Consider the following 22974-nt stretch of genomic DNA (forward strand, 5'->3'; position numbering starts at 1 on the left):
ATTATTATTACTTCTACAGTACTACATGTCTGCAATCGGTGCATGACACGTGTGTTATTTAGCGTATGCGGCAGCAGAGGCGCACTAAGCGCGTGGTTATGCTGGGGTGTTTGTGCGTCACGCAGTGCACGAGCTCTCTAATTGCCTGCGCCGATATGAAAGCATTGTCGAGCCGGGATCTACAGCCGGCCCGCTCTCTGAAACACACTGCAGGACCGTTTCCTATAATTGCGCTGGCATGGATGCTATTCTTGTTTTATGTGTCTCTCCTCCTCCGCAGCCTTTCTTGCTGTTGCGCTCGTTCTCTTTCCCTCCTCTGCTCTGGGTCCGATCTCTCGCTTTCTCTCTGATCTCTTAACTAATCCTCCTGCTCTTCATCGCTGGTAATCAGCATGTCTCTCACACCGCGACGCAACCGCAGCCCTGGTTGCAGTGTTTGCGAGGAAGGACTGCATTGATATTCATCAAACGTTCTGGTGTTCCAAACAAACATCGGCAGTTAGGTCAGCTCGAGCTGTTTAACTTAGGACGTGTTTACATCTAATAATCGCTCATCTCGGGTGATCCGATCACAGCTGTAATAACTGAACTTCGGATGTGCTTCCGTGTTGTGCGTCACTGCATTTTTAAACTTTTTTTTTTTTAATTGAAGAGAATCTCTTATTGACTTGCATTGATAGAATGTTCAACATTCAAAATCTGATTGCAGTGGCTTCATTGCAACATTTGCATTAGTGTCCTTTTTCTTCCATCTAGTTGCATACTGAAATGATTGGTCTTTTCTCTCTTTTTTGCCATATATTAATCTATTTTTTGTCACCTAGTCAGTACCGTGGAAGGCACATTTTTTATACTCAGAACCATAGTTCAAACATAAATACACCTAAACCTTAAACACTTTGCTTTTGCTGCCTGGCCAGAACTGGTGTTTCCTTCAGGAAATGCAAATGGAGCTTTTCTTATGCAAGCACAGGGGAAAGAACGGCATCATTCCCTTGTCCTTTCTGCTGCGCTGCACCCCTTTGGCCTGACCTAAAGCGCTGCCTTTGCTGCATTGCTGTTGTCATATTCTCAAGCCACATGAACCTAAAAGAGATCTCGCCACTGAGTGCGTGTGAACACAGAGGAGAAGAGGAAGATGAAGAGGAAGAAGGAGATTTCCTGGGAGACCTGGACGGGGGTGGTATCTTTCCCGCTCGCTTTCATTAAAGCAGCAAATTGGCATCCCAAAGACCCAAAGCCCTTACATCCCCCTGCTGATGCATGCTCTGCTTGTTCTGAACTTTCTCCTTTGCTCTGTTTGTCTGTCTCTTTCTCTCTCGTTCCGTTCTCCTCTTCCTTTGTCGTGGGAGGGTGATAGAGGAAGGGAGGGGGAGAGCCAGAGAGGGGAGGGCGGGGTGTTTTGATCTTCGTCCAGGTTTTGTCTCACTGTCTCCGAGAGGAAGCTGTACTACTGCTGAATATCATTTCTCTTTCTCTCTTTCTGCCATGCCCATTTTCTTGGTCTTTTATGTTCAGTCTATCCCTTTTCCTTTCTATCTCCCTGAGCTACCTCTGTTGTAGTTCACAGATTACTTGTAGGTGGCGTGTGGACCAGCAAAATGGAACAGTGTAAGAATGAAGAGGCATGTGAATCTAAGCAAAGGTGAGCATTATGAATATTACTGCATAAAGCTTAGGTTAGGGATTTGAACAAACCACTAACCCTAAGTATTAAACTTGGACATTGGTGAAAAATCTGTGAAAAAAAAATTCTCATGCCATATCTAGAGAGCTTAGTAACCATGTAACAACATCATAGCAACACTCAGAACACCTTTGCAACCACAACTGGCCCGTACCTTTGCACAGGTTATGCACCATTTGCACAGGTTATCAACTACTAACAAGTAACTAGAAAATGTGCATAGTAACCAACATTATGCCACAAGGGTTATCAAATGAACTTAACTTAGTGTTGAATCTGGATTATTCATTTAATTCTCATGCTGTTCAAAACCCCCAAGACGTTTTTCAGTAGAACACAGAAGAAAACGTTTTGAAGAATCTTCATGCAGCTCTTTGCCATACAACAAAAGTTCTATCAAGCTCCAAAAAGAACTAAAACACCATACAAACACACAATATAATAAAATCTCTATACATAAAATCACTATAAAATCTTATCTACAATGTCACCAAAATGACACCTTGACAGACTGTCAAGCCTGGATTGACATTATTGGTTCCCAGTTGTGTTGTCATGACTCTGAATATAATAGACAAATCATATGGACTTCTTTATAGTCTTTAGTCCTTTTTGGTACTTGACAGTTGGGGTGAGCAGTCGTTGTTTGGAAAAGATCTGTGCAAAGATTCTTCAAAGATGTTCCTGTTGGGTTCCAGTGAGTTTGGAATGACATGAAGGGTGAGTAAATAATGCAGAATGTTTAGGGTTTTGGAATTTGAAAAAATAAGTATGAGCTTGGATTTGAGCAATTAAGGTTTTGGATGGGTTTCCGCTTCAGGCAAGATCCAAGACCTTGAGTGAAAAATTTAGCCGTTCCCCATCGAGTAATAATCATCAGGCAGCACTTCTAAATGTCTTCTTTTTTCTGCTCTTTAAAGATTGTGGCTCCTAAAGGGGGACAAGGAGACTGAGAGAGAGCCTAGAATGTCTAATTAACATCCCTTCACTAACTTCTCCTGTCAATGGAGAACTGCCCAGTCAATAGCAGACAGATAAGGGTGAGATATGCTCAGGGCTCATCTGTTACCCTGAGAGATGGTGCTGATGAGGAACTGTGCTCTGCTGTCTAGTTTCACTCCTCGCTGTTGTTAGGGAGGTGGTAAAATGTTACAAGGACACTGAAGTTCATGGTATAATGGGAGTGTCTTTTAGATCAGAGATGTCCTTTGCTGTGTGTGAAACCAATTCACCTGCTTACCTTGTGTTTCGGACACCTAATAGAGAAGGTCTCTTCTTGAAATGTGGAGCCTGGAAAAAGATACAGAGGAAAGAAATGCAAAGAATTAAAGGTAGAAATTAGGAAATGCAAAGCTAGGCTAGTTCGCCCTCATTTCTGACTTAATATCCAGTGATGTAACCACCACTTTCTATGATGGCAATTTCTGATGGCGGAGACCAATGCATGATGGATGGAAACTAGTCTCAGCCTTGGATGATGCCACGGAGCATTCCTGAACCATCTGGTTTCATATTGTCCAGAAATTACAATATCTGCCAGTTCCATTTCTATGCAACTTCTGGGATTTGGAGTACACAAGTTTTTATCAGTCAAACCAGTTCCCAGGAAGCTACATTAAGAGCTTCCAAGGAACAGCAAGTCACATGAATTTTAGCAGGTAAACTAGACATTTTCATAATATGGTTAATTAAGTGAAGTAACTCATAGAAAAATTATTCTGGTAGAACCAGTGTCAGATTTACCTATGGCTAAATATCACAAAAAAACCATAGCAGTGTGGTTGGTTTATTTTTACCTGTTAGTCAGAACCTTCTGCTCAGGTCTTTCAGTAAGTTAACGGTTGAAAGTATGGTTTGTGAGTCTAGGAGGAATCTAGTAATTATGTAGTATGTATGCTTGGATTCCCTGCTTAGATTCTAAACAGAGCTTCATGGGTGGAGTCATTAGATGGACAGTAAATATTGTACACAAACACACAGCACACTTCTAAGTGCCAGAACTCTTACCCATCTCTTTGGCGCAGACATAATGGTACCTCTGAGTACAGCTCTTCCAGCTGCAGTAGATGGAAGCTCCTTCACCTTGGCACTTGGAGCATTTCTGTGATGAGATAGAAAGCCTATAATATAGTATAACTAATATAATTCCAGATTATTATTATTATCTATTATTATTATTATTATTATTATTGGGTTCTTTTTTAATATAGAAATCCATAATAATCTCAACCTCATCTCAGAAATAGTTATTTTGTTTTTTAATCTAATTAGGTGTAAAATTTGTTTTTGTCAGTTTAGAAAGAGCTTGCACATGATATTACAGTTGTTTTGTTTTCATTTGAGTCAAACACATTGCATTGTGGGATACAGTGTGGTGTATTTTGCTATTTCTGAGTATGCTATTCCAAACATCAAAAAAACATGTTTTGTACAGGAAGTTATCAGTACAGGAAGTTATTAAGTGTATTTTATATAAATGAAACACTTACTGCATGTGCAGCTTTCTGAACAGCCTCCTTCAGCCCAAAGAGTTTGCCTCCTACCAGGATTATGCCTGTGGTCCAGACAGCACAAGCTTCATGGGCCCAGTGCTCTTTTACCTCAGCCTCCATCTGCAATTTCTGCAGAGCCGTTCCATTGCCCTCCTCACCAGAAGTGGGAGAAGTTCCTCTAAGTCTTCTCTGCAGCAGCAGCCTTTTGAACCTCATCCGCAAAGTGGGGCGGGTTCTTAACTGTTCCCTAACTGCCCTTTTCCCCCTCCTGGGATGCCCACGGTGTCCTTCACTTGCCCCTTCCTGATAGGCATCCTTCTCACATGCACTCTGTGAGTTCATTTGCTCTGTGATGCAGCTGACCTCTGTCTTATTTGCACAGTTGCTGTTTTGCATGAAATCATTCCTGTGTGTTGATGACAGCATTTTTCGTGGTATGAAGTCCTCAGGATAATAGGGGCCGCACAAGTCCCCAAGCTCTCCGTAATTTGCTGGCTTTCCACATAGGCAGCACGTTAGACACCTGTCAATTAGGCTTTTGTTAACTAAGGGCCCTTGTAGCATTACTGAGGAGTTTGATACTGCCTTGGTAACTGTGACTACATTTTTCAGTTTAGCTGCACTCTTTTTTCTTGCCTGGCTGAGCATCTGCTCTTCCTCAGGCCTGTTGACGATGGTACAAAGAGATGCTAGCTCCAAAGAACTGTCAATGTGTACATATGGTCTAAAAGAACATTTTCCGTTACCCACTGCTGGATGCAAGTTTTGCACTTTCACTGTTGGGCTGAGATCATTGCTGCATTTTGTCTTTATGTTAGGTTTCTTCACTACAACTTTGAGGACATTCATAACCTTTTTTTTTGGTCCAGGCTTTTTTTTCTCCTTTACTTTGTCATATTCTGTTTGACTTGAGAGGTCCTCCTGTTTGTTTTTAAGAGATGGCCGCCTGCCTCGATTGGGTTTTATTAGTGGTAAAAATAGTTCTGTTGGTGGCTCCTCATACTGTGTCTGTTCACCTGTTTCTGGTAAAGAGAAGGAGTGTGGAGGTGGGGGCAAAATATCAGTCTGGATAGGCTCCTGTTGCTCCACAATGGGGATGCTTTCTGGTGGTTCAATGCCTTTTCTTCTCCTCTTACGTTGCTTCAGATGCATCTCATGGTTGTTTTTAATGGCTCTCTGTTTGGCTAGCCTTGGTGTGTTGATAACGAGGCTCCCAGCCTCCAGGGCTACATCTGGTGCATCGCTGCTCTCTACAGTGGCCCACTTTCTCCTCTTTTTCCTTGGAGTTTGAATACCTGTATTTTGGGTCTCTTGTGTGCTTATTGTACTCTCGCCCGCCTCGTGAGTCACCTCAGGGATGTCCATTGTCTCTTTCTGCTCTGATACCTGTGGCAACGGTTTTAATGTTGATTCTTCTGGTACAATATCTGGTTGGATATTTACAGGTTGCTTTTTGGACCCCGGAGATGTGATTTTCTGGACCATTGCCTCATATTTAAGTCCCCTGCCTTTCCGAGGAGGCAAATATTTGGTTTTAGTGGGACACTGATGAGGTACAGAAGGTATGTCACTGATGTCATCAGTGGGAGGGCTATCAGTGGTCACAGTGGTCCTTACAGATTTTGCTTGCAAATGTTGTCCTCTCTTACGCTTTCCCTTTGCAGTACAGACTCCCGTGACTGTATCTGATGGAGGCTCCTGTGTCTTCACTTCACTATCTTTCACACCTTTCTTTCTCTTTTTGCTTTCTGAGGACAGTAAACTGGATTTTCTTTTGATACAAACCACATCTTCATTTGGTTGTTGAAGTGAGTCTGTAGAAACATCCTTCTGCTCAGGTAATTCAAGATTTGAAGATTCGGTCTTACATGACTGATCCACAGTAACATCCTGTATTTGTGAGTGTATGAACATTGCTGAAGGTGTCTCAGCTGATTTAATATTCTCTTGCTCTTTAACTTCAGTCACCTTTTCTCTTGTTTGTTTCCGTGATCTCAGCACCATGGACTTTTGATCTCTTGCTAAGGACTTCACACAACTGCTGTCTAGAGTAGATTCAGAAGTGGAACCCACAGTTTCACCCTTAGTGATGTCCACAACACCAACAAGTGTGTCCAAAGTTAATGCTGTGGTCACATCTTGCAAAATAAGTTCATGTGTACAGTGTGTGCCCTTGGTATGGTCTTTTGTAATCGGAACATTTTCATCTTGTTTTATTGATTTGATCTTAGAGGTGATTCCTCTTGGTCGGCCTGGACCTTTAGGTACTGACACCTCAATTGGCTTTGACTCTGTGGTGGTTTGACTTGGCTTTGGAACAAGTATTTCTCTTGCTAAAGCTGCAGGATTTGAGCCTAGTTTAGAAACGGATTTTGGACCAGGTTTAGGACCTGGCTTTAAAGGATGTTTTGGACCAGGCTTTGCACTTTCTGTGGGTCCTGTGCATTTTAAACTTGTTTTTAGGCCAGGTTTTACACTGGGCATAACATCAGGTTTAGGTCCTGGTTTTGGACCAGGTTTTGAAATTGATTTTGGATTAGGCTTTGGACCAGGTTTTAGATTTGATTTTGGGCCAGGCTTTGGACCTGGTTTTGGTCCTGGCTTCACACCTGGTTTGGAACCTGATTTTGGACCAGGCTTTGGACCTGGTTTCTTTCTCTCTTGAGGGCAGACTTTTGGGCTACTTTGTGAACCATAGGAGCGAGTGCACATCCGTGATGGTAAACTCTCTGTCACAAGTTTTGGTGTTTGACTGCTAATATCCTGGTGTGCATTTTCCAGCTGATCAAGAATAAGGGTGCTTTTGCTGGAGAGCATACTAGGATTTTGGGCAGAAGGTGGAGCACTATCTCCATCTACACTTAACTGCCTTCTGATTCCCGCACTTGAATGCATTAGTCTTCTTCTGCCCCGTGCATGTTTCTTACCAAACATTCTTGTATGTGCAGATGGGGCTATAGGCTCTGTTTTGGCTGAGGGAGTCACTGCACTGGGACAGCTTATGCCCAGTTCCATATCCTCATCCCCTTTCTTGGGAGAGGGTGGGGTGTCAGCCCAAGATGGTGCAGAGTGCAGTATTGACTTGCCCGGCAACTGAGGAGAGTCAGGCTCCAGTACCTTTGCATCACTACGATCGATGTGATGATCTCTAGCCTTAGCCAAAGGTGTTGTTTTCTCATTGAGAGCTGAGAAGCCAATCTTGGCAGTGTAAGGCTGAGGTGCAATGTCACATATGGCTGACCTCCTTTCGTTGCTTCTGTGTTGTGTGTCCTGGGCAAAGCTTTCTGCAGTTTCTGTGTCGACTTGTGGCATGTTTCGCATCTCCTCAAATGTACTACAGGCTTCTGAAAAGGACTCTTTTGGTCTGGGTATATTATTAATGATCTCATCTGAAGTTGTCAGACTCTCCTTTTCATCTCTTACCTCAGTGGAATTATGGGAGAGGACAGGCGGCTGCTCCTCAAGGGTGTCCACTGGTCCCTCAGTGCATGTGAGGGTCTCTATGGAATTCTCACTCTTTAAATTTTCTTCTTTCTCCGGCAAATACAGATCAGTGCCTGAATTGCTGGGTGATGTTTTCACAAGCATTTCAGCATTGGTCTGTGGCTCTGGTTTGAAATTTTCTGACTTTATTTCTGTGCCTTCATTACATTTATGATTAAGTTCAGAAAAACATTCCATCTCTGCTGAGTTTTCTTTTTCTGAATCAGATTTGTTTTGCAGTCCTTGGTAGATATTTTCCTCTGTTTCATATGTGTAACCTTCCTCTAATACGGCTTTATTTATTTTATGAAAAAGAGAAGGACTTTTCTCATCCTCCAGCCACTTCTCTTTCTGTTCTGCAACCTCTCCTTTGCACTCGTGCTCTGCAGACAGCTTTCTTTGTCCAGTTTCATCCTCATCAGCCATCCTCTCAGTCCATGCTGACTCTTCAAAGTTCTCCTTTAGAGTGCTCTCTGAACTCTTTATATCTGGTGGTGAATTACTCTCTTGTTTCATAGGACTTGGAGCTGTTACACTGATAGGAGACCTCTCATCTCTAATGCAACGGAGAGATCTGTTGGGCTCTTCTCCAGTCAATACTCTCTGAACTCTTGGGTCACAATTGAGATTATCCTCAGATGCTACACTCTGGAGACTTCGCACTGAGTCACCTGACCTAACGGATAAATCATCAGCTGAGTTTAAGGAGCAAGTAGACATTGTGTCAAGGCTGAGACGTGAGTGTGTCTGGGTTTGTGCTTGACCTTTTCCCTGCCCAAAATAGTAGTAGCTTCTGTCCATCTGGTCCTCAGTGCTGCTAGAGTATCCTCCCTCCTGCAGTTCTGCTGTCATGGACCTGGAAATGGTGCACGCATCAGATGGAGGAGGACCATGTTGGTTATCAGGACAAGATGACTCTTCCATACCCTTTAACTGACCTCTATAATCTTCTTCCTTTTTTGGATGATTTCGTTTGCTGGTCTTTTTGTTAGCCATAAGGGCCTCAGACAGCAGCAGATGTTGGACATTGTTGGAGATGTTTTCAACCTGAGACGTCAGGGCGTTGAGGCTCCACAAACTGGGGTTGGACAAGAGCTTTTCCGAAAATCGCTCTTTCATGGAACCAGAATAGCTCTGGGATTGGTGGTTCACATTGGGTGATGAATGAGTATGAGGGGGCATCAGCATATTTTGGTCTTGCAAACCTGTAGATGATGAAGTCCCAGGGTTGATGGGAGGTTGGCCATACTGGAATGAATCAGGGTTTGGCATTAAGGGGGATGGTGTGGAATTGTATGAGGGAGATCTTCCCACAGACCTTGCAGGTGAATGACTAGAACTTGGACTGCAGGTCTGGTAGTATTGTTCTGGTGACCTTACAGAAATATCTGTTATGCAGTAGTTTTGCTGGGGCTGATTGTAGTGCTGGAATTTCTGAAGGTTCTCTTGTGTACCAGACATTCCTTGCAGGGAACCCTGTTCGAATCCTGATCTTGATGGAGTTTGCTGATAACCATAATTATTCTGAGGTCTGTATCCACTCTGCTTTAGACTGTTGTGATTGCTGAGTTGTCTTCCATACTGGACATTAGGTGGTATACCATAGCCTTTGTAGCCATGCGGCATTGTATTACATTTCTCCATATAAGATGACGACGATGAAGGCGGGGGTTGTGAGTGCTGAGGGAAATGAAGGTGACCCTGTGGATACATTAAAGGAGATGGTGCTGGATTGGGTGGGAGGCCCTGTTGATGGGAACTTGTATAGGTTGGGGCAGAGGACTGCGAAGGTAGATGGCACTGACTTTGAGAGATAGCTAGCATGTTCTGCTCTAGGTACAGGGATGACCCACTGACCCCAGACTCCAGCCGTCCCACCATGTCCTGCTCAAATTGGGTCATCTGAGGTGACTCATCCCATTTTTGCTGCAAGTGACCTTCATTCATGTACTGGGCTGTGTATCCAGTGCCCATGTGATTGCTGTAGCCAGCCTGCAGATGCTGGTTTGGAGTTTTGGCTCCTCTATATGTTTTTTTAGTCGGAGTACCACTGGTGCTGGTGTAGATGGGATAGGTCTGCTGTCCATAACAATCTTTAGAACCCACTCCCACTGCTGACATCCCTACAGCAGCTAGAGAGTGTGGCTCATAGCCCTGTCTGGACTGGCTGTGATGATGTCTATAACTCTCAAGGCGTGATAATTCTTGGGGTTCCTGCTGGTAGCAGTGCTGGTTGCCATGGAAACCACTCCGCTCTCTGAAGGACTGCATGACTTTGGCTAGAGGGCTCTTTGGAAAGAGAGAGAGAAAAAATAAAAAAGAGAGAGTCTGTGCTTAGTGGCTTCATTTTCTTATCAGTGATTATTCTCTCATTCAATTAATTTGAATTCATTGCTGTATTTGCCCTAAAACAAATCATATTAGAATATACACGTACTCGGTCATTCATAACATCAAATCATATATCTCTCAAAGAGACTAAAATTTTATTCTCCCTTACTGCAGCTGCAATCAATCATTGTTGTACTGTATTAAATTTGAGCCCATCTATTCTGTGTTTTGGTGGTATCATCTTCTGTGGTAAATACCTATGATAGGTGCAGTTATATTATTATTATTATTATTATTATTATTATTATTATTAATTTTCTTCAACACACAATGGTTTAAAAAGACGTGTTCATGAGGACCATGAATACAAACAAACAAAGCATTTTATTATTGGTTCATGAAGTGTTATATTAAAATAAAACCAGCATTATATTCAGTATCGCACATGTGCAATGAGAGAATTCTATTATTATTGTTCCTATGTTTTTGATCTGCGCTATTTGCATATTTCCAGCTGAGTAATTTGATACAGTTGGTAATGTGATTTTCTGGTAATATTCTTTTCACTCAGCAGTGAGTTTGAAGTAGCAAGTGTGTGTTTTAGGCATAGATGGAGGCTGTTCTATTTCTCCACTCCAGTGCTGTAGGCCTGTCGAGGGATGTCCGCCCAGTCCCATCAGACACACACATTATTCATCTCACTAACGCACTGTCTGAAGCCATCAGGCCCAAGAGCAACGTGCTCCCCTCTTAGCAGCCTCCCAAGAGGTCCCACCATCCACTACTGCTTCAGTTTTGCTTGTTTTACACAGTGACCCAAATAGGACCACTCGGTATCTATGCTTTAAGCCTTTAAAAGTGCATAGAGTATGTGGTGGAATGTACATGCTGGCCAGAGTGAGCAAGTGACATGTTTGATCCTGCTTTCCCTTCCACGTATTATTGAAACGGCACAATGTGGTGTATTAATATGTTTAAGTTAAACATAAAATTTGTTCCTATACAGATTTTTTGTGGAATCATTCAGATCATTCAATTCATTGACATTCAGATCATCTTATTCGAACATACTGCATGACATCCACTGCAGCTGATTAAAGACTTGTGTGTGGCTGTGTTGCTGACACAGCCAGAGATCTGTTGAGAGCATGGTCTAAAAGGTACAGTGAGTTTTCTAGGTCTGCTGAGAGGGCAGAATTTGTCTCCTGGGGTGCCCAATAATGACAAAGATACTCTTACTGTAGAACTAACCATGACTGTACCAGCATGGACTGGCCCATATCCAAAATGAGTCAAAATCTATGGCTTATTTCTTAAACTTTCTGTGGTGCAACAAAGTAGGTTTGAATTGATGCCAACTTTAAAAAAGATACATAGGTAAAAATTCTATTCCTGTTACTTGATTTGTAGGCACTGTTTGCAGTATTTCTTCTTCAAGTTTTATTTTTGAGGCTTGTTGATGCAGAAACAGAGACTGTGGAGGAATATGTTTAAGCCTGCCGTGAGCTCAATGAGCTTCTACTTACTTTGAGGCAGAATTCCCCATGAGACCTTTCACTACAAAATGCAATCATTCATTAACAATAGAGTGACTGCATGTATAAACAGAGTATGCTCTGTTATATCTGCATGTGTGTTTATCTCAACTGCAGTCAATAACTTTTCCTTGATTACATCACCTCTGGAGGCAGGTTTCTCAGACTGAGTGTTGGGCAATCATGTCTCAATTTTGCATTTCCTATGGATTATGTAGGGAATGTGCAAAGGTCTCTTAAAAATATCTAAAATGGTCAATGATATCATGTCGCCATGTGGGTTAGTTAATCTGGTTGTTAAAATGTTTTTACAGTGCACTTGTACAGTTTTGGGGGAATTTATGGTATTTTTTATTTGCATCAATTTGTGATAATTAAAAAGAAAATATTTTTTTGCAAAATTAACTTCTAAAAAGATCTACTATCTCAAACTAGATGAAATGAGTAAAACAAAATGTGGCATGGTTTAGTGAAAGATTGCTGCCATCTATTGGAAAAAAAAACATTGAATTTATGAATTTGTTATTTTAAAATAACACGAATGCCACTAGATGGCAGCAGAGGATTACTCAATGCCTCGTATATCATTCCCAAGTTTTTCATTTAGATTTATATTAAGACATTATCAAGTCATTATTAAAACATCAATTTAGCGTTTTTGTACTAAGTATAATTTTTATTTATTATAATTATTTTTTTTTGCAGTCATGTCACAACATTATGTGTGTGTGTAAAGGTGTCACTTCATTTTTGTGTATGTTCTGCATTGTAGTTTTTCTTTCTTTTTTTTTAATTATGTAAGGGGTGGCAGAAGGAGTGGTTCGCCCAGGGCACCATACAATCTAGAACCACCACTGCAGTCAAGATCTACAGGTGCATCTCAATAAATTAGAATTTCGTGGAAAAGTTCATTTATTTCAGTAATTCAACTCAAATTGTGAAACTCGTGTATTAGATAAATTCATTGCACAAAGACTGAAGTATTTTAAGTCTTTGGTTCTTTTAATTGTGATAATTTTGGCTCACATTTAACAAAAACCCACCAATTTCACCAATCTCAACAAATTAGAATACTTCATAAGACCAAGAAAAAAGACATTTTTAGTGGATTGTTGGGCTTCCGGAAAGTATATTAATTTACTGTACATGTACTCAATACTTGGTAGGGGCTCCTTTTGCTTTAATTACTGCCTCAATTCGGCGTGGCAGGGTATGGAAGCATATGGGTAGCATTATTCAATTTGGGATGTAATATGCAAAATGACAATGTAATATGTAAAATGGCAATGCATTTCTACATTTACATTTACATTTTCCAATACATTTGTGCAACGTTTGGTGCAAAATGAAAATGAAAATTAAATTACATAATTTTCATTTGCCATTTCCTACACCAGTTTTAATATGTAAAATGAATACTAATTTTAACGCTTTATAAGTTGCAAAATGAAAATGAGAATGTATTACAGAAAAGATTATATATGTCTAACATGTTCAAGCAAAAACTGTGGCAAAATGATCATTTAAATGTTATTTTTCTTAAATGCATTAACACTCACAGTCAAGACACTTACGATTGCATTTTCATTCAATGACCCGCAATGAATGTAGCAAAATTCAAAGTGCACATTGAAAATGCATTCCGAGCCGATCACGTCTCCGCCCCCTCCCGCCCTGTCAATCACTGCGTGAACAAGGCGGGGCTTACAGAAGGTCAGAGACTCAAATCTCAAGAAGTGAGAAAACATGGACAAGACAGTTGGTCCGTGTATGTTTTGATGATTTCGGTTTATGGCTTCAATATTTCATTCGCACTTATGGGCGGAGTTGAAACGCTGCTTTCATCTGATTGGTCGAATCGCTCAGTCTTCAGCTCGGTCTTTTCATTCTTTCAGGCAGAATAAGAGTCAGTGCAAGTGAAGCACTGTAATGTCTGAAACCACCGCTCACTGTTAATTAGCATAATATTTGAATCAGATGTAGCTGGGCACATAATTTGTGCTGTAGAGACCTGCAAATTATTTCTAGGTTGTAGTATTGTATGAATATTGTCCCACTGATAAATACAGTGCAAATAGTTCTGTCTCCTTGGATAACAGTGAAGTGGAAATAAAAATCAATAATAGACTGAACAGTTCCATGTCTGTAACATTTACCACTCTCATATTTTAAGTCATAAGGCACTAGGTATGTGTGTGTGTGTGACATTAATAAATAATTGTAAAAATTAATATAGTTAAATTTCTAAATAAAAATAGTAAAATTAACTCTATGCTGCTCAGTGCTCATGCTGCTCAGTGCTCCTGTAGCCTACCTCAGAGCGCCCTCTCGCGGCTGTAGACGGTAATGTTTTCTCTTGGTCCTGAATAAATGCAACTTATAGTCCAGTGCGACTTATATATGTTTTTTTTCCTCGTCATGACGTATTTTTGGACTGATGCAACTTATACCGAAAAATACAGTTAACATTATTATTATTATTTATTATGAGAGTAATTGACACAGACTGGAACTTAAATGTTTCACCCAATTCAGCTCAGATCTTCAGACTCGTCAGACTCGTGTTGCTTATATAACTGGCCAGACTTACCTTCCCAAAAAAATCATATTTAATTTTATTTCATATATTTAACTATATTTATTTCCACTTCACTGTTATCCAAGGAGACAGAACTATTTGCACTGTATTTATCAGTGGGAAAATATTTATACAATAATTTAACGGGGTCTCTTTGCAGGTCTCAGCAGCACAAATTATGTGCCCAGCTACATCTGATTCAAATATTATGCTAATTAACAGTGAGCGGTGGTTTCAGACATTACAGTGCTTCACTTGCACTGACTCTTATTCTGCCTGAAAGAATAAAAAGACCGAGCTGAAAGCGGAGCGATTCGACCAATCAGATGAAAGCAGCGTTTCAGCTCCGCCCAAAAGTGCGAATGAAATATTGAAGCCATAAACCGAAATGATCAAAATGTACACGGGCCAACTGTCTTGTCCATGTTCTCTCACTTGAGTCTCTGACCTTCTGTAAGCCCCGCCTTGTTCACGCAGTGATTGACAGGGCGGGAGGGGGCGGAGACGTGATCGGCTCGGAATGCATTTTCAATGTGCACTTTGAATTTTGCTACATTCATTGCGGGTCATTGAATGAAAATGCAATCGTAAGTGTCTTGACTGTGAGTGTTAATGCATTTAAGAAAAATAACATTTAAATGATCATTTTGCCACAGTTTTTCCTTGAACATGTTAGACATATATAATCATTTCTGTAATACATTTTCATTTTCATTTTGCAACTTATAAAGCGTTAAAATTAGTATTCATTTTACATATTAAAACTGGTGTAGGAAATGGCAAATAAAAATTATGTAATTTAATTTTCATTTTCATTTTGCACCAAACGTTGCACAAATGTATTGGAAAATGTAAATGTAAATGTAGAAATGCATTACCATTTTACATATTACATTGTCATTTTGCATATTACATCCCAAATTGAATAATGCTACCCATATGCTTCCATAGCAGGGAGGTGATCAGTTTGTGGCACTGCTGAGGTGGTATGGAAGCCCATGTTTCTTTGAAAGTGGCCTTCAGCTCATCTCTATTTTTTGGTCTCTTGTTTCTCATTTTACTCTTGACAGTACCCCATAGATTCTCTCTGGGGTTCAGGTCTGGTGAGTTTGCTGGCCAGTCAAGCACACCAACACCATGGTCATTTAACCAACTTTTGGTGATTTTTAGCAGTGTGGGTAGATGCCAAATCCTGCTGGAAAATGAAATCAGCATCTTCAAAAAGCTGGTCAGCAGAAGGAAGCATGAAGTGCTCCAAAATTTCTTGGCAAACGGGTGCAGTGACTTTGGTTTTTAAAAAACACAATGGACCAACACCAGCAGATGACATTGCACCCCAAATCATCACAGACTGTGGAAACTTAACACTGGGCTTCAAGCAACTTGGGCTATGAGCTTCTCCACCCTTCCTTCAGACTCTAGGACCTTGGTTTCCAAATGAAATACAAAACTTGCTCTCATCTGAAAAGAGGACTTTGGACCATTGGGCAACAGTCCAGTTCTTCTTCTTCTTAGCCCAGGTAAGATGCCTCTGACATTGTCTGTGGTTCAGAAGTGGCTTAACAAGAAGAATACGACAACTGTAGCCAAATTCCTTGACACGTCTGTATGCCTTGACCCCAGCCTCAGTCCATTCCTTGTAAAGTTCACTTAAATTCTTGAATCGATTTTGCTTGACAATCCTCATAAGGCTGCCGTTCTCTCGGTTGGCTGTGCATCTTTTTCTTCCGCACTTTTTCCTTCCACTCAACTTTCTGTTAACATGCTTGGATACAGCACTCTGTGAACAGCCAGCTTCTTTGGCAATGAATGTTTTTCATTTATTTAATACAAGAGTTTCACAATTTGAGTTGAATTACTGAAATAAATGAACTTTTCCACGACATTCTAATTTATCGAGATGCACCTGTATATTAATACAAATTCCCTGGTTTAGAAAAAAGTTGAAGGAATACTCTCACACTGATGGTTCTGAGAAATAATAAACCAGCTCTCTGCCATTTTCTGAATCCTTCATAACACAGCTTAGTTATGAGATTGAGGGGCATAAGGAGCAAGAAGGACAATCTACACATAAGGAGCTTTCAACCAAAGCAAACATTGAGTCAGGAAAGAAGATGCCAAAGAAGAAGGAAAGGAGGTGGGAGTGAAGGTCAGGGTAGGGGGTCGATTCAATTTCAGTGCAGTCCGTTAAGGACATGAACTGAATTTGAGGACCAAATTTAATCTGCTTCCTGCAAGAATTGCACACACATACACAAATTAAATGCATTGATTTAGTAAAAGCGTACTTTACAACCTGAATCCAAAGGCAAATATGTTCAAGGGACAATTGGGGGGTAAAAAATATTATTATATAAGAGTGTCAGTTTTCTAGAGATGGCTCATATGGATTTGAATGGTTCACGGTGGACTGAAAGATGGTTATCAGATCGGAGGTTTTCAACTGGACTGTCTGTCTTGGCCAGGCATGAGGCCTATCCCTTGGAGATGTCATTTTGATTGACATCACTGCGGCTTTTTACTGACCTTTGAAAGAACAGAACCATACAGAGAAACAGTGTTCTCTGGAAAATAAAGGGTGAAAGGCATTGTCTACAACAGACACCTGGAATGTTTAGAACATTCTGTTCTTCTTTATAGTATTTCAAGTGTTGTTGGTTTTCTCACCAATTTACATTGTAAATAAGCATATACAAGACAAAAGGAGAGGTCAATAAAAATACACTATTATAGCTTTTAATTACAAATGAATCAGCTTCATGACTTTTCCAATTTAGATGAAATGTCCCATGTACAATTTTCAATAATTTATCTTTGCAGTAAGCATTTTTATCTACACCATATAGTACACATTTGTATGGAAGCCCGTTTCCCACACTGAAAAAAAAAGTTTTTATCTCAAAATTTTTTACTTTTTTTCTCGCAATTGCGAGTTTGTATCTCGCAATTCTGACTATTTTTCTCAGAATTGCATGATATACAGTAAACTTGCAAGTGCGAGTTATAAAGTCAGAATTGCAAGATAAATTCAGAATTCTGACCTTTTTTCTCAGAATTGTGTGAAATAAACTCACAATTTCGGGTTATAAAGTCAAAGAAAAAAGTTGCAATTGCGAAATATAAACAAAATTATATCTCACGATTCTGAGAAAATTTCAGAAAAATCAGAATTGTGAGATTAAAAGTCATAATTACCTTTTTTATTTTTATTCAGTGGTGGAAACGGGCTTCCATATATTTTGTTCAGCATGATGACACTTCACACAAATCAGTTTTAAATTGTGCTTACACATTTTTAAAAGAGTTTACTAATTTATTTGTGTCAGTAGTCATTGAAAAAACACAAAAATCATTATACATAATATCAAAAAAAAGAAATATACGATGTTCAACATAACTGCCTTTTTACTGACAACCTCATCACTCAAAAATCATGAGTCATAATATCAACAATGTGATAATGACTGCATCTGACTGCGGAAGCAGGCGATACTTTTGAATGACTTGCGCAGAAGACACAAATCCTCCAATTAGCTTAGAATTGCACTCAACGCTTTTTCCCCCAGAATACATTGAGTTATTTTGCTGCTTCCTCTATTAGGAGGCTGCAAAGTGTGCCCTTTAAATGCTGAAACCTGCCACCGTTGGCATGGCGACGCTTAGGGGAGCGAAAAAGCAAACCTGCCCTCCCTGCAATGAGGTGCCTGGTGCCCATTTCATCTGTGCCAGCGGTGCCCAAGGCATCACACCTCAGGGGGCTGAAATAAGAACTGTTTAGAAAGGGTGCTGGGAATGGCATGGTGATAGTCCTCTTCCTGTGATCGATTTTTGTCTGTGCATTAGAGTATGTGATACTAAGCGAAAGATGTGTGGTGTGTGTGTTTGTGTGCGCAGGTAAATCAGGTCTAAAGCTCCTCTCCAAGAGCCCTAATACCTGAATAAAACCTAAATAAGATTGAACTGCATGTTTGCACCAGCACGATAGGCTTTGAGCTGCTTTGTGGCGGACTAAAGAAACATAAAGCCAACTGCTGATGGCACACAACATCTCTCAATTCTTGACAGATACAGCTACCGTGGCAACAAGGAACAAGCCTGTACGTGCCAATATAACCAGGCACATAGTATCTGGGGAATTGCTGCTTTAAATTGGGGTGCGAGGCTGATTGATATTCTTCAGCAGGTCTGCGTGTGCAGGAGAGGGCATTAGCCGAGTAAAAAGGGGTAAGGTGCAGCAGATGTAAAGAGAGGAAGGTTTTGCAGCAGGTGAAACCGCTGTGCTCTAGTCTCCCAGAGCTGCGCTCCAATGAGGCAGCGCTCTGCTTTAATCTCACCCTCTTTCTGCTGCAGCGCTACACTGTGGCCATGCTCTCCACACCCACAGCCCGCACTCACGCTCACTGCATTTCGTTCTCCCAGCGCATTTTCTGTTCCAAAGATCGCTTACATTGATCTTTCAGATGGAATGAGAAGTCTCAAATGGTGGCGTGCTGAGGGATTATTTTCTTTGAGACAGACTTCATCAATAACGCTGGTACAAAGGCACAATGACATTACTGGCCTGAAATGCTATATGCCTTGCTGCGCTCAATAAGGGCACAGTCATTTATTTCTCCCTGTGAGGCACACCACTTTGTGCTCGCTCCTGTTCTGTGCCACTTCAACTCAGTTAATTGATGATGTGAAGCGGTCGCAGTGTCACTCACGCTACCAATATCTTTCTCTCTTTCACACATCTTTTCTTTCCGTCTCATATCTCTGTACTGCATCCCGGCTCTGTCCTATTTTGGCTCCACCTTAACTACAGATTAACCTTTCTACCCTGAAGCGGGGACACGCTGGCAGTGACCTTGAGACGAAGCCATGTATTGTTGCATTCAGGAGCTGCAGAGATCAAAACCAAATCAGCTGCCTACCTAGACAGTATTCCTGAGCATCACGTGTATCGGTACTTAGTGTTTCTTTAGTGGTTCTTAAAAATACTGTCTAGTAGGCTTTGATGGCCAAAAATTCTGCATAATATCCAAACATGCTGTCTATGCAAATGTAACCCCTCTCTCCCAGGTCCTTACCGTCGCACCTCTTTCTTGTTCTGAGTGGGTCTCAAACCCGGGCCTTCGAGAGGGAGACCCATGGGAAATAGATGCACTAACAAGGAGGCTAAAGACTGCAGCCACTAGCTAGTGCATCTCATGAGATCAGGGGAGTGAGGTTTACCTGCACATCACCTACTTGCTGGCCTTCATTACACTCACCACCCTAAACCTCATTCCCATCTGTGTCACGGCACCAATGTGGGTCCTTCCGGGTCCTCACTGCCACACCTTGTTCTTGTTCCGAGTGGGTCTCTGGCATGGGAGATGGACGCACTAACAAGGAGGCTAAAGACTGCAGCCACTAGTGTCAGTTGCTAGTGCATCTCTTGAGATCAGGGGAGTGAGGTTTACCTCCACTGCACCTACTCGCTGGCCTCCGTTACTCTCACCCCCCTAAACCTCACTCCCATCTGGGTCATGGCACCGATGAGGGTCCTCCCGGGTCCTCACCGCCACACCTCCTACTCGTTCGAGTGGGTCTCAAACCCAGGTCTCCGGCATGGGAGGCAGATGCACTAACAAGGAGGCTAAAGACTGCAGCCACTAGTGTCAGTCGCTAGTGCATCTCTTGAGATCAGGGGAGTGAGGTTTACCTCCACAGCACCTTCTTGCTGGCTTCTGTTAAACAGACAGCTCACTACCTTAGCTGACTAGGAGTGCAAATTTCATGACAAAAAATACTGTTACGGTAAAGAGCTTTCTGTGTCTATGATGCCCCAAAATGCTGCATTTACATATGGTCCCCAAACACGCTGTCTAGGTTAGGTCACCAGATTTTGAGACACAGCCCATGTTTCCCCACACACCTCTACCCCTTTTGTGCTTTACTTCATCGTATTCCCTATGGGCAGCTTTCTACTCTTCCATTGCTGTAATTGTCAGACAGGTGGTTTAGTGTAAAGACATAACAGTCACTGTAGTCTGTCTGATTGGCAAAAATGGTGTATCTCTGAAGTTTGGCCACAAAATCATGCCAATTTGATTTATTTACATACCAGATCATCAATTCATCTCACGCCCATCAGAGAGAAAACCATCAGAGAGAGTTGCTCTCTGCTCCAGCAAAGACAGTTGATATGGACACTCACTTGGCTTAGGCTCTCAGGTTTGTCTAAATGCAAGATGAGTGAAAGAATGGACCGGAATTCAAGGTTGCCACGTAGAGAATGCAAAATAAAGGACATTATAATACAATTAAAGGTGAAAAGAAGAAAGCGTTCAAAAAAATGAACTGAAGTGTATGTGGCAAGGTTTAGTGGGGTTGCTGAGGTGCACATGCTGGGGTCTTTTCTATTTTGTGACAGAACCTTGGGCGATTCCCGGAAGGTGCCCTTGATGTTCCCAGTCTCTCTGTGCTCCATGTATGTCATCCCAGCTTTCTGCCTTATCAACCACTGACCTGTTACCTGAGGAATGAGCAGGGGAATTTTCTAGCGCTGAAAATCCAGTTGGGCTGACACTAAAAGCCTCTCTTTCAACAATCCACTGACAGTATGGATGAAATCAGAGCAGGCTGAAGGGGTAGACTGCAGGCAAAGCAGGAATGAGATAGTAGATTAGGAAGGGAGGGAGGTATGACCTAGTGAAAAATAAATATACTTGAAATACATTTATTTCATGCTAAGTATACTAAAATACATTTTTCTATTTATGTACTTAATAAAATGTCCTGCAATTGTACTTTTAGTATACTTTACTGGTATACTTAAAGTCTGCTCAATTGGAAGAACTAATTTTGTACTTAATGCACTTTAATTGTGCGAAAGCAGTGCTAAAGTACTATAAAATATATACTTAGTATATTTGGTTGTCCTAAAGTGGAACTATTGCAAGTACGCTTCAGGTACACTTTAAATATTTTGCATTTAAAGTCTGATATTATTCAAAGATCTTACAATCCTCACCAAAAGTGACATTAAAACACATTTTAGACTTAATATTAAGAAAAGTGCATTGTGCACAAGTAATATGCCAAGTAAAGTTTAATTATAATTTTTATATCAGTAAGTCTCAAGTTATCTGTCAGTAAATATGTTTATAGATTTGAACTATACTTAGTATGAAATAAATGTATTTTAAATATATTACTTTTTTACTAGGGTGGATGAATGGTTGAAGATGTAATGGATATCGTTATTGCCAGGCAGTTTTGTCATTGATCTCCATCCCTCCTCTTTTCTTTTTGGCATCTTCATCTAGTGGAATCAAACTGACTCTGGGACAAGGCTACCAGTGTCTTATAAAATCCTGTTTGGGATCTATTGTTTGGCTTCTTTTAGACCCCTAATGCTGACCGCCTCCACACGCCTCTGTGTTCAATTCCTTCGGAATGCAAATGCACACATCCACGCAACAACATGCTCTTTGACAGAGCGTACGAGTCGTTCTATCTTGCCGAGGCTGGGGTGGGTGGTGGTTGGGGGATTTGCGCTTTGAAGGGTGCCCACCGATTTGATTGCTCTGTCAGAAATGCTTTCTCTGATGCTTGAGAGTCTGTGGCTTGCGAATAAGGTCTAAGACAAAGGGACGCACTGGCTTTGGCATATTTATTTCCCGCTCTCTTTCATTCTCGTTTTCCTTTTCTCTTGCTGTTTCTCTCTCTGTCCAAATCTTCTGTGCCGCTGTTTGCTAGGGGGCTGTGAGTGTGTATGTGTGGTGGGGGAGTGTGGACAGGGATGGGTGAGTGAAAATGTGCTGGTGGATCTCAGCCAAGCCAGTAGAGGGCTGGGGGAGTCAGGATTCTTTGCTCTTTGTTGATGAAAAATCAGCATTGGATCCAATCTACCTCAGCCTGACATCAGGGCACTTCACAAGCAGCCAGTTCACCGTGATTATATTAAACCCAGGCTCAAATTACTCCAGTCACCCTAATTAAACTTTAATCTCCAATACCACACAAATTACCTGCAACGTAATTGAGTAAAGAGCTGTGGTTTAAAGAGGGCTGCGACTGAAAGTAAGGGGGCTGGATACTGAAGGTCATGTCCCCCTGCTGGGGAAATGTCTTTTTCTTTCTCTTCTTTTTTGAGTAGATAGAGGAGAGTGGTGTCTGTGCAGCTCGGAAAATGGAGCAGTCAGCTGAGGCTTCTCTCTGACTCAAAGTGCTCTGCACCTGGGTAAGGTCTACACAATAGCACTCCAGTTCTCTGTCTCTCATCTGTCTGTCTAATTCTGTCGCCCTCTATCCCTTTCTAATGCAGTCCTTGTGCCAGTATTCTCTCTCTTACACCAACAGATCTCATAAACATCTTCAAATTTCCTGTGCAGAAATGTGTGTGTGTGTGTGCCTGTGGTGTTCTGCATTTAAAAAATACGATAGATGCTTTTGATTTGACATTGGGAGAGGAAGTGTGTGAAACACCACCCTCAAGCATTTCAAGACCCATTCAAAGAGCAGATCTTTGATATGAACCAGGGTAGTTTTTTTCCCTTAGACACTAAGACCATTTATCGCCTTGGAGTAATAAGGTCTGTTTCATTTTTCAGATATATAGCTAAAACTTTCATTTACTCTATAAGATCCTCTTCAAACTCATGGCAGTAGTAGCTAATCTGAAAGAGAAATTTAATGTAAAAGACATTTTACAAATACCTGCTATAATGCCCCTTCTGGCAATGCTGAGAATGCAACAACTACTTGCATTTAGGAAATTCTGTTTGTACACATTTTGGAACTCTACAAAGTGTGAAATCGAATTTGCATACTTGCGAGAAGTATGTTTCAGGCCTTAGCCTAGCTGCTTTGGTGATTCTGCATTCACCTTTGTAA

General features: G+C 41.2%; 1 protein-coding gene across 1 annotated transcript in view; it reads right to left on the minus strand.

The window, feature by feature from the left end:
• The window catches only part of LOC109056091 (retinoic acid-induced protein 1), a 60489-nt gene that overhangs the window by 3866 nt on the left and 33649 nt on the right, over positions 1 to 22974 (minus strand). Inside the window, exons 2-4 of the mRNA XM_042730302.1 lie at positions 4177 to 9951; positions 3695 to 3788; positions 2928 to 2977 (exon numbers count right to left, since the gene is read on the minus strand). Of these exons, the coding sequence (XP_042586236.1) occupies positions 2928 to 2977; positions 3695 to 3788; positions 4177 to 9933 (5901 nt within the window). The 5' untranslated portion in view covers positions 9934 to 9951. The remainder of the gene's footprint in view (positions 1 to 2927; positions 2978 to 3694; positions 3789 to 4176; positions 9952 to 22974) is intronic.

This window comes from Cyprinus carpio, chromosome A3 (assembly GCF_018340385.1).
Source record: "Cyprinus carpio isolate SPL01 chromosome A3, ASM1834038v1, whole genome shotgun sequence".
Taxonomy (NCBI): Eukaryota; Metazoa; Chordata; class Actinopteri; order Cypriniformes; family Cyprinidae; genus Cyprinus; species Cyprinus carpio.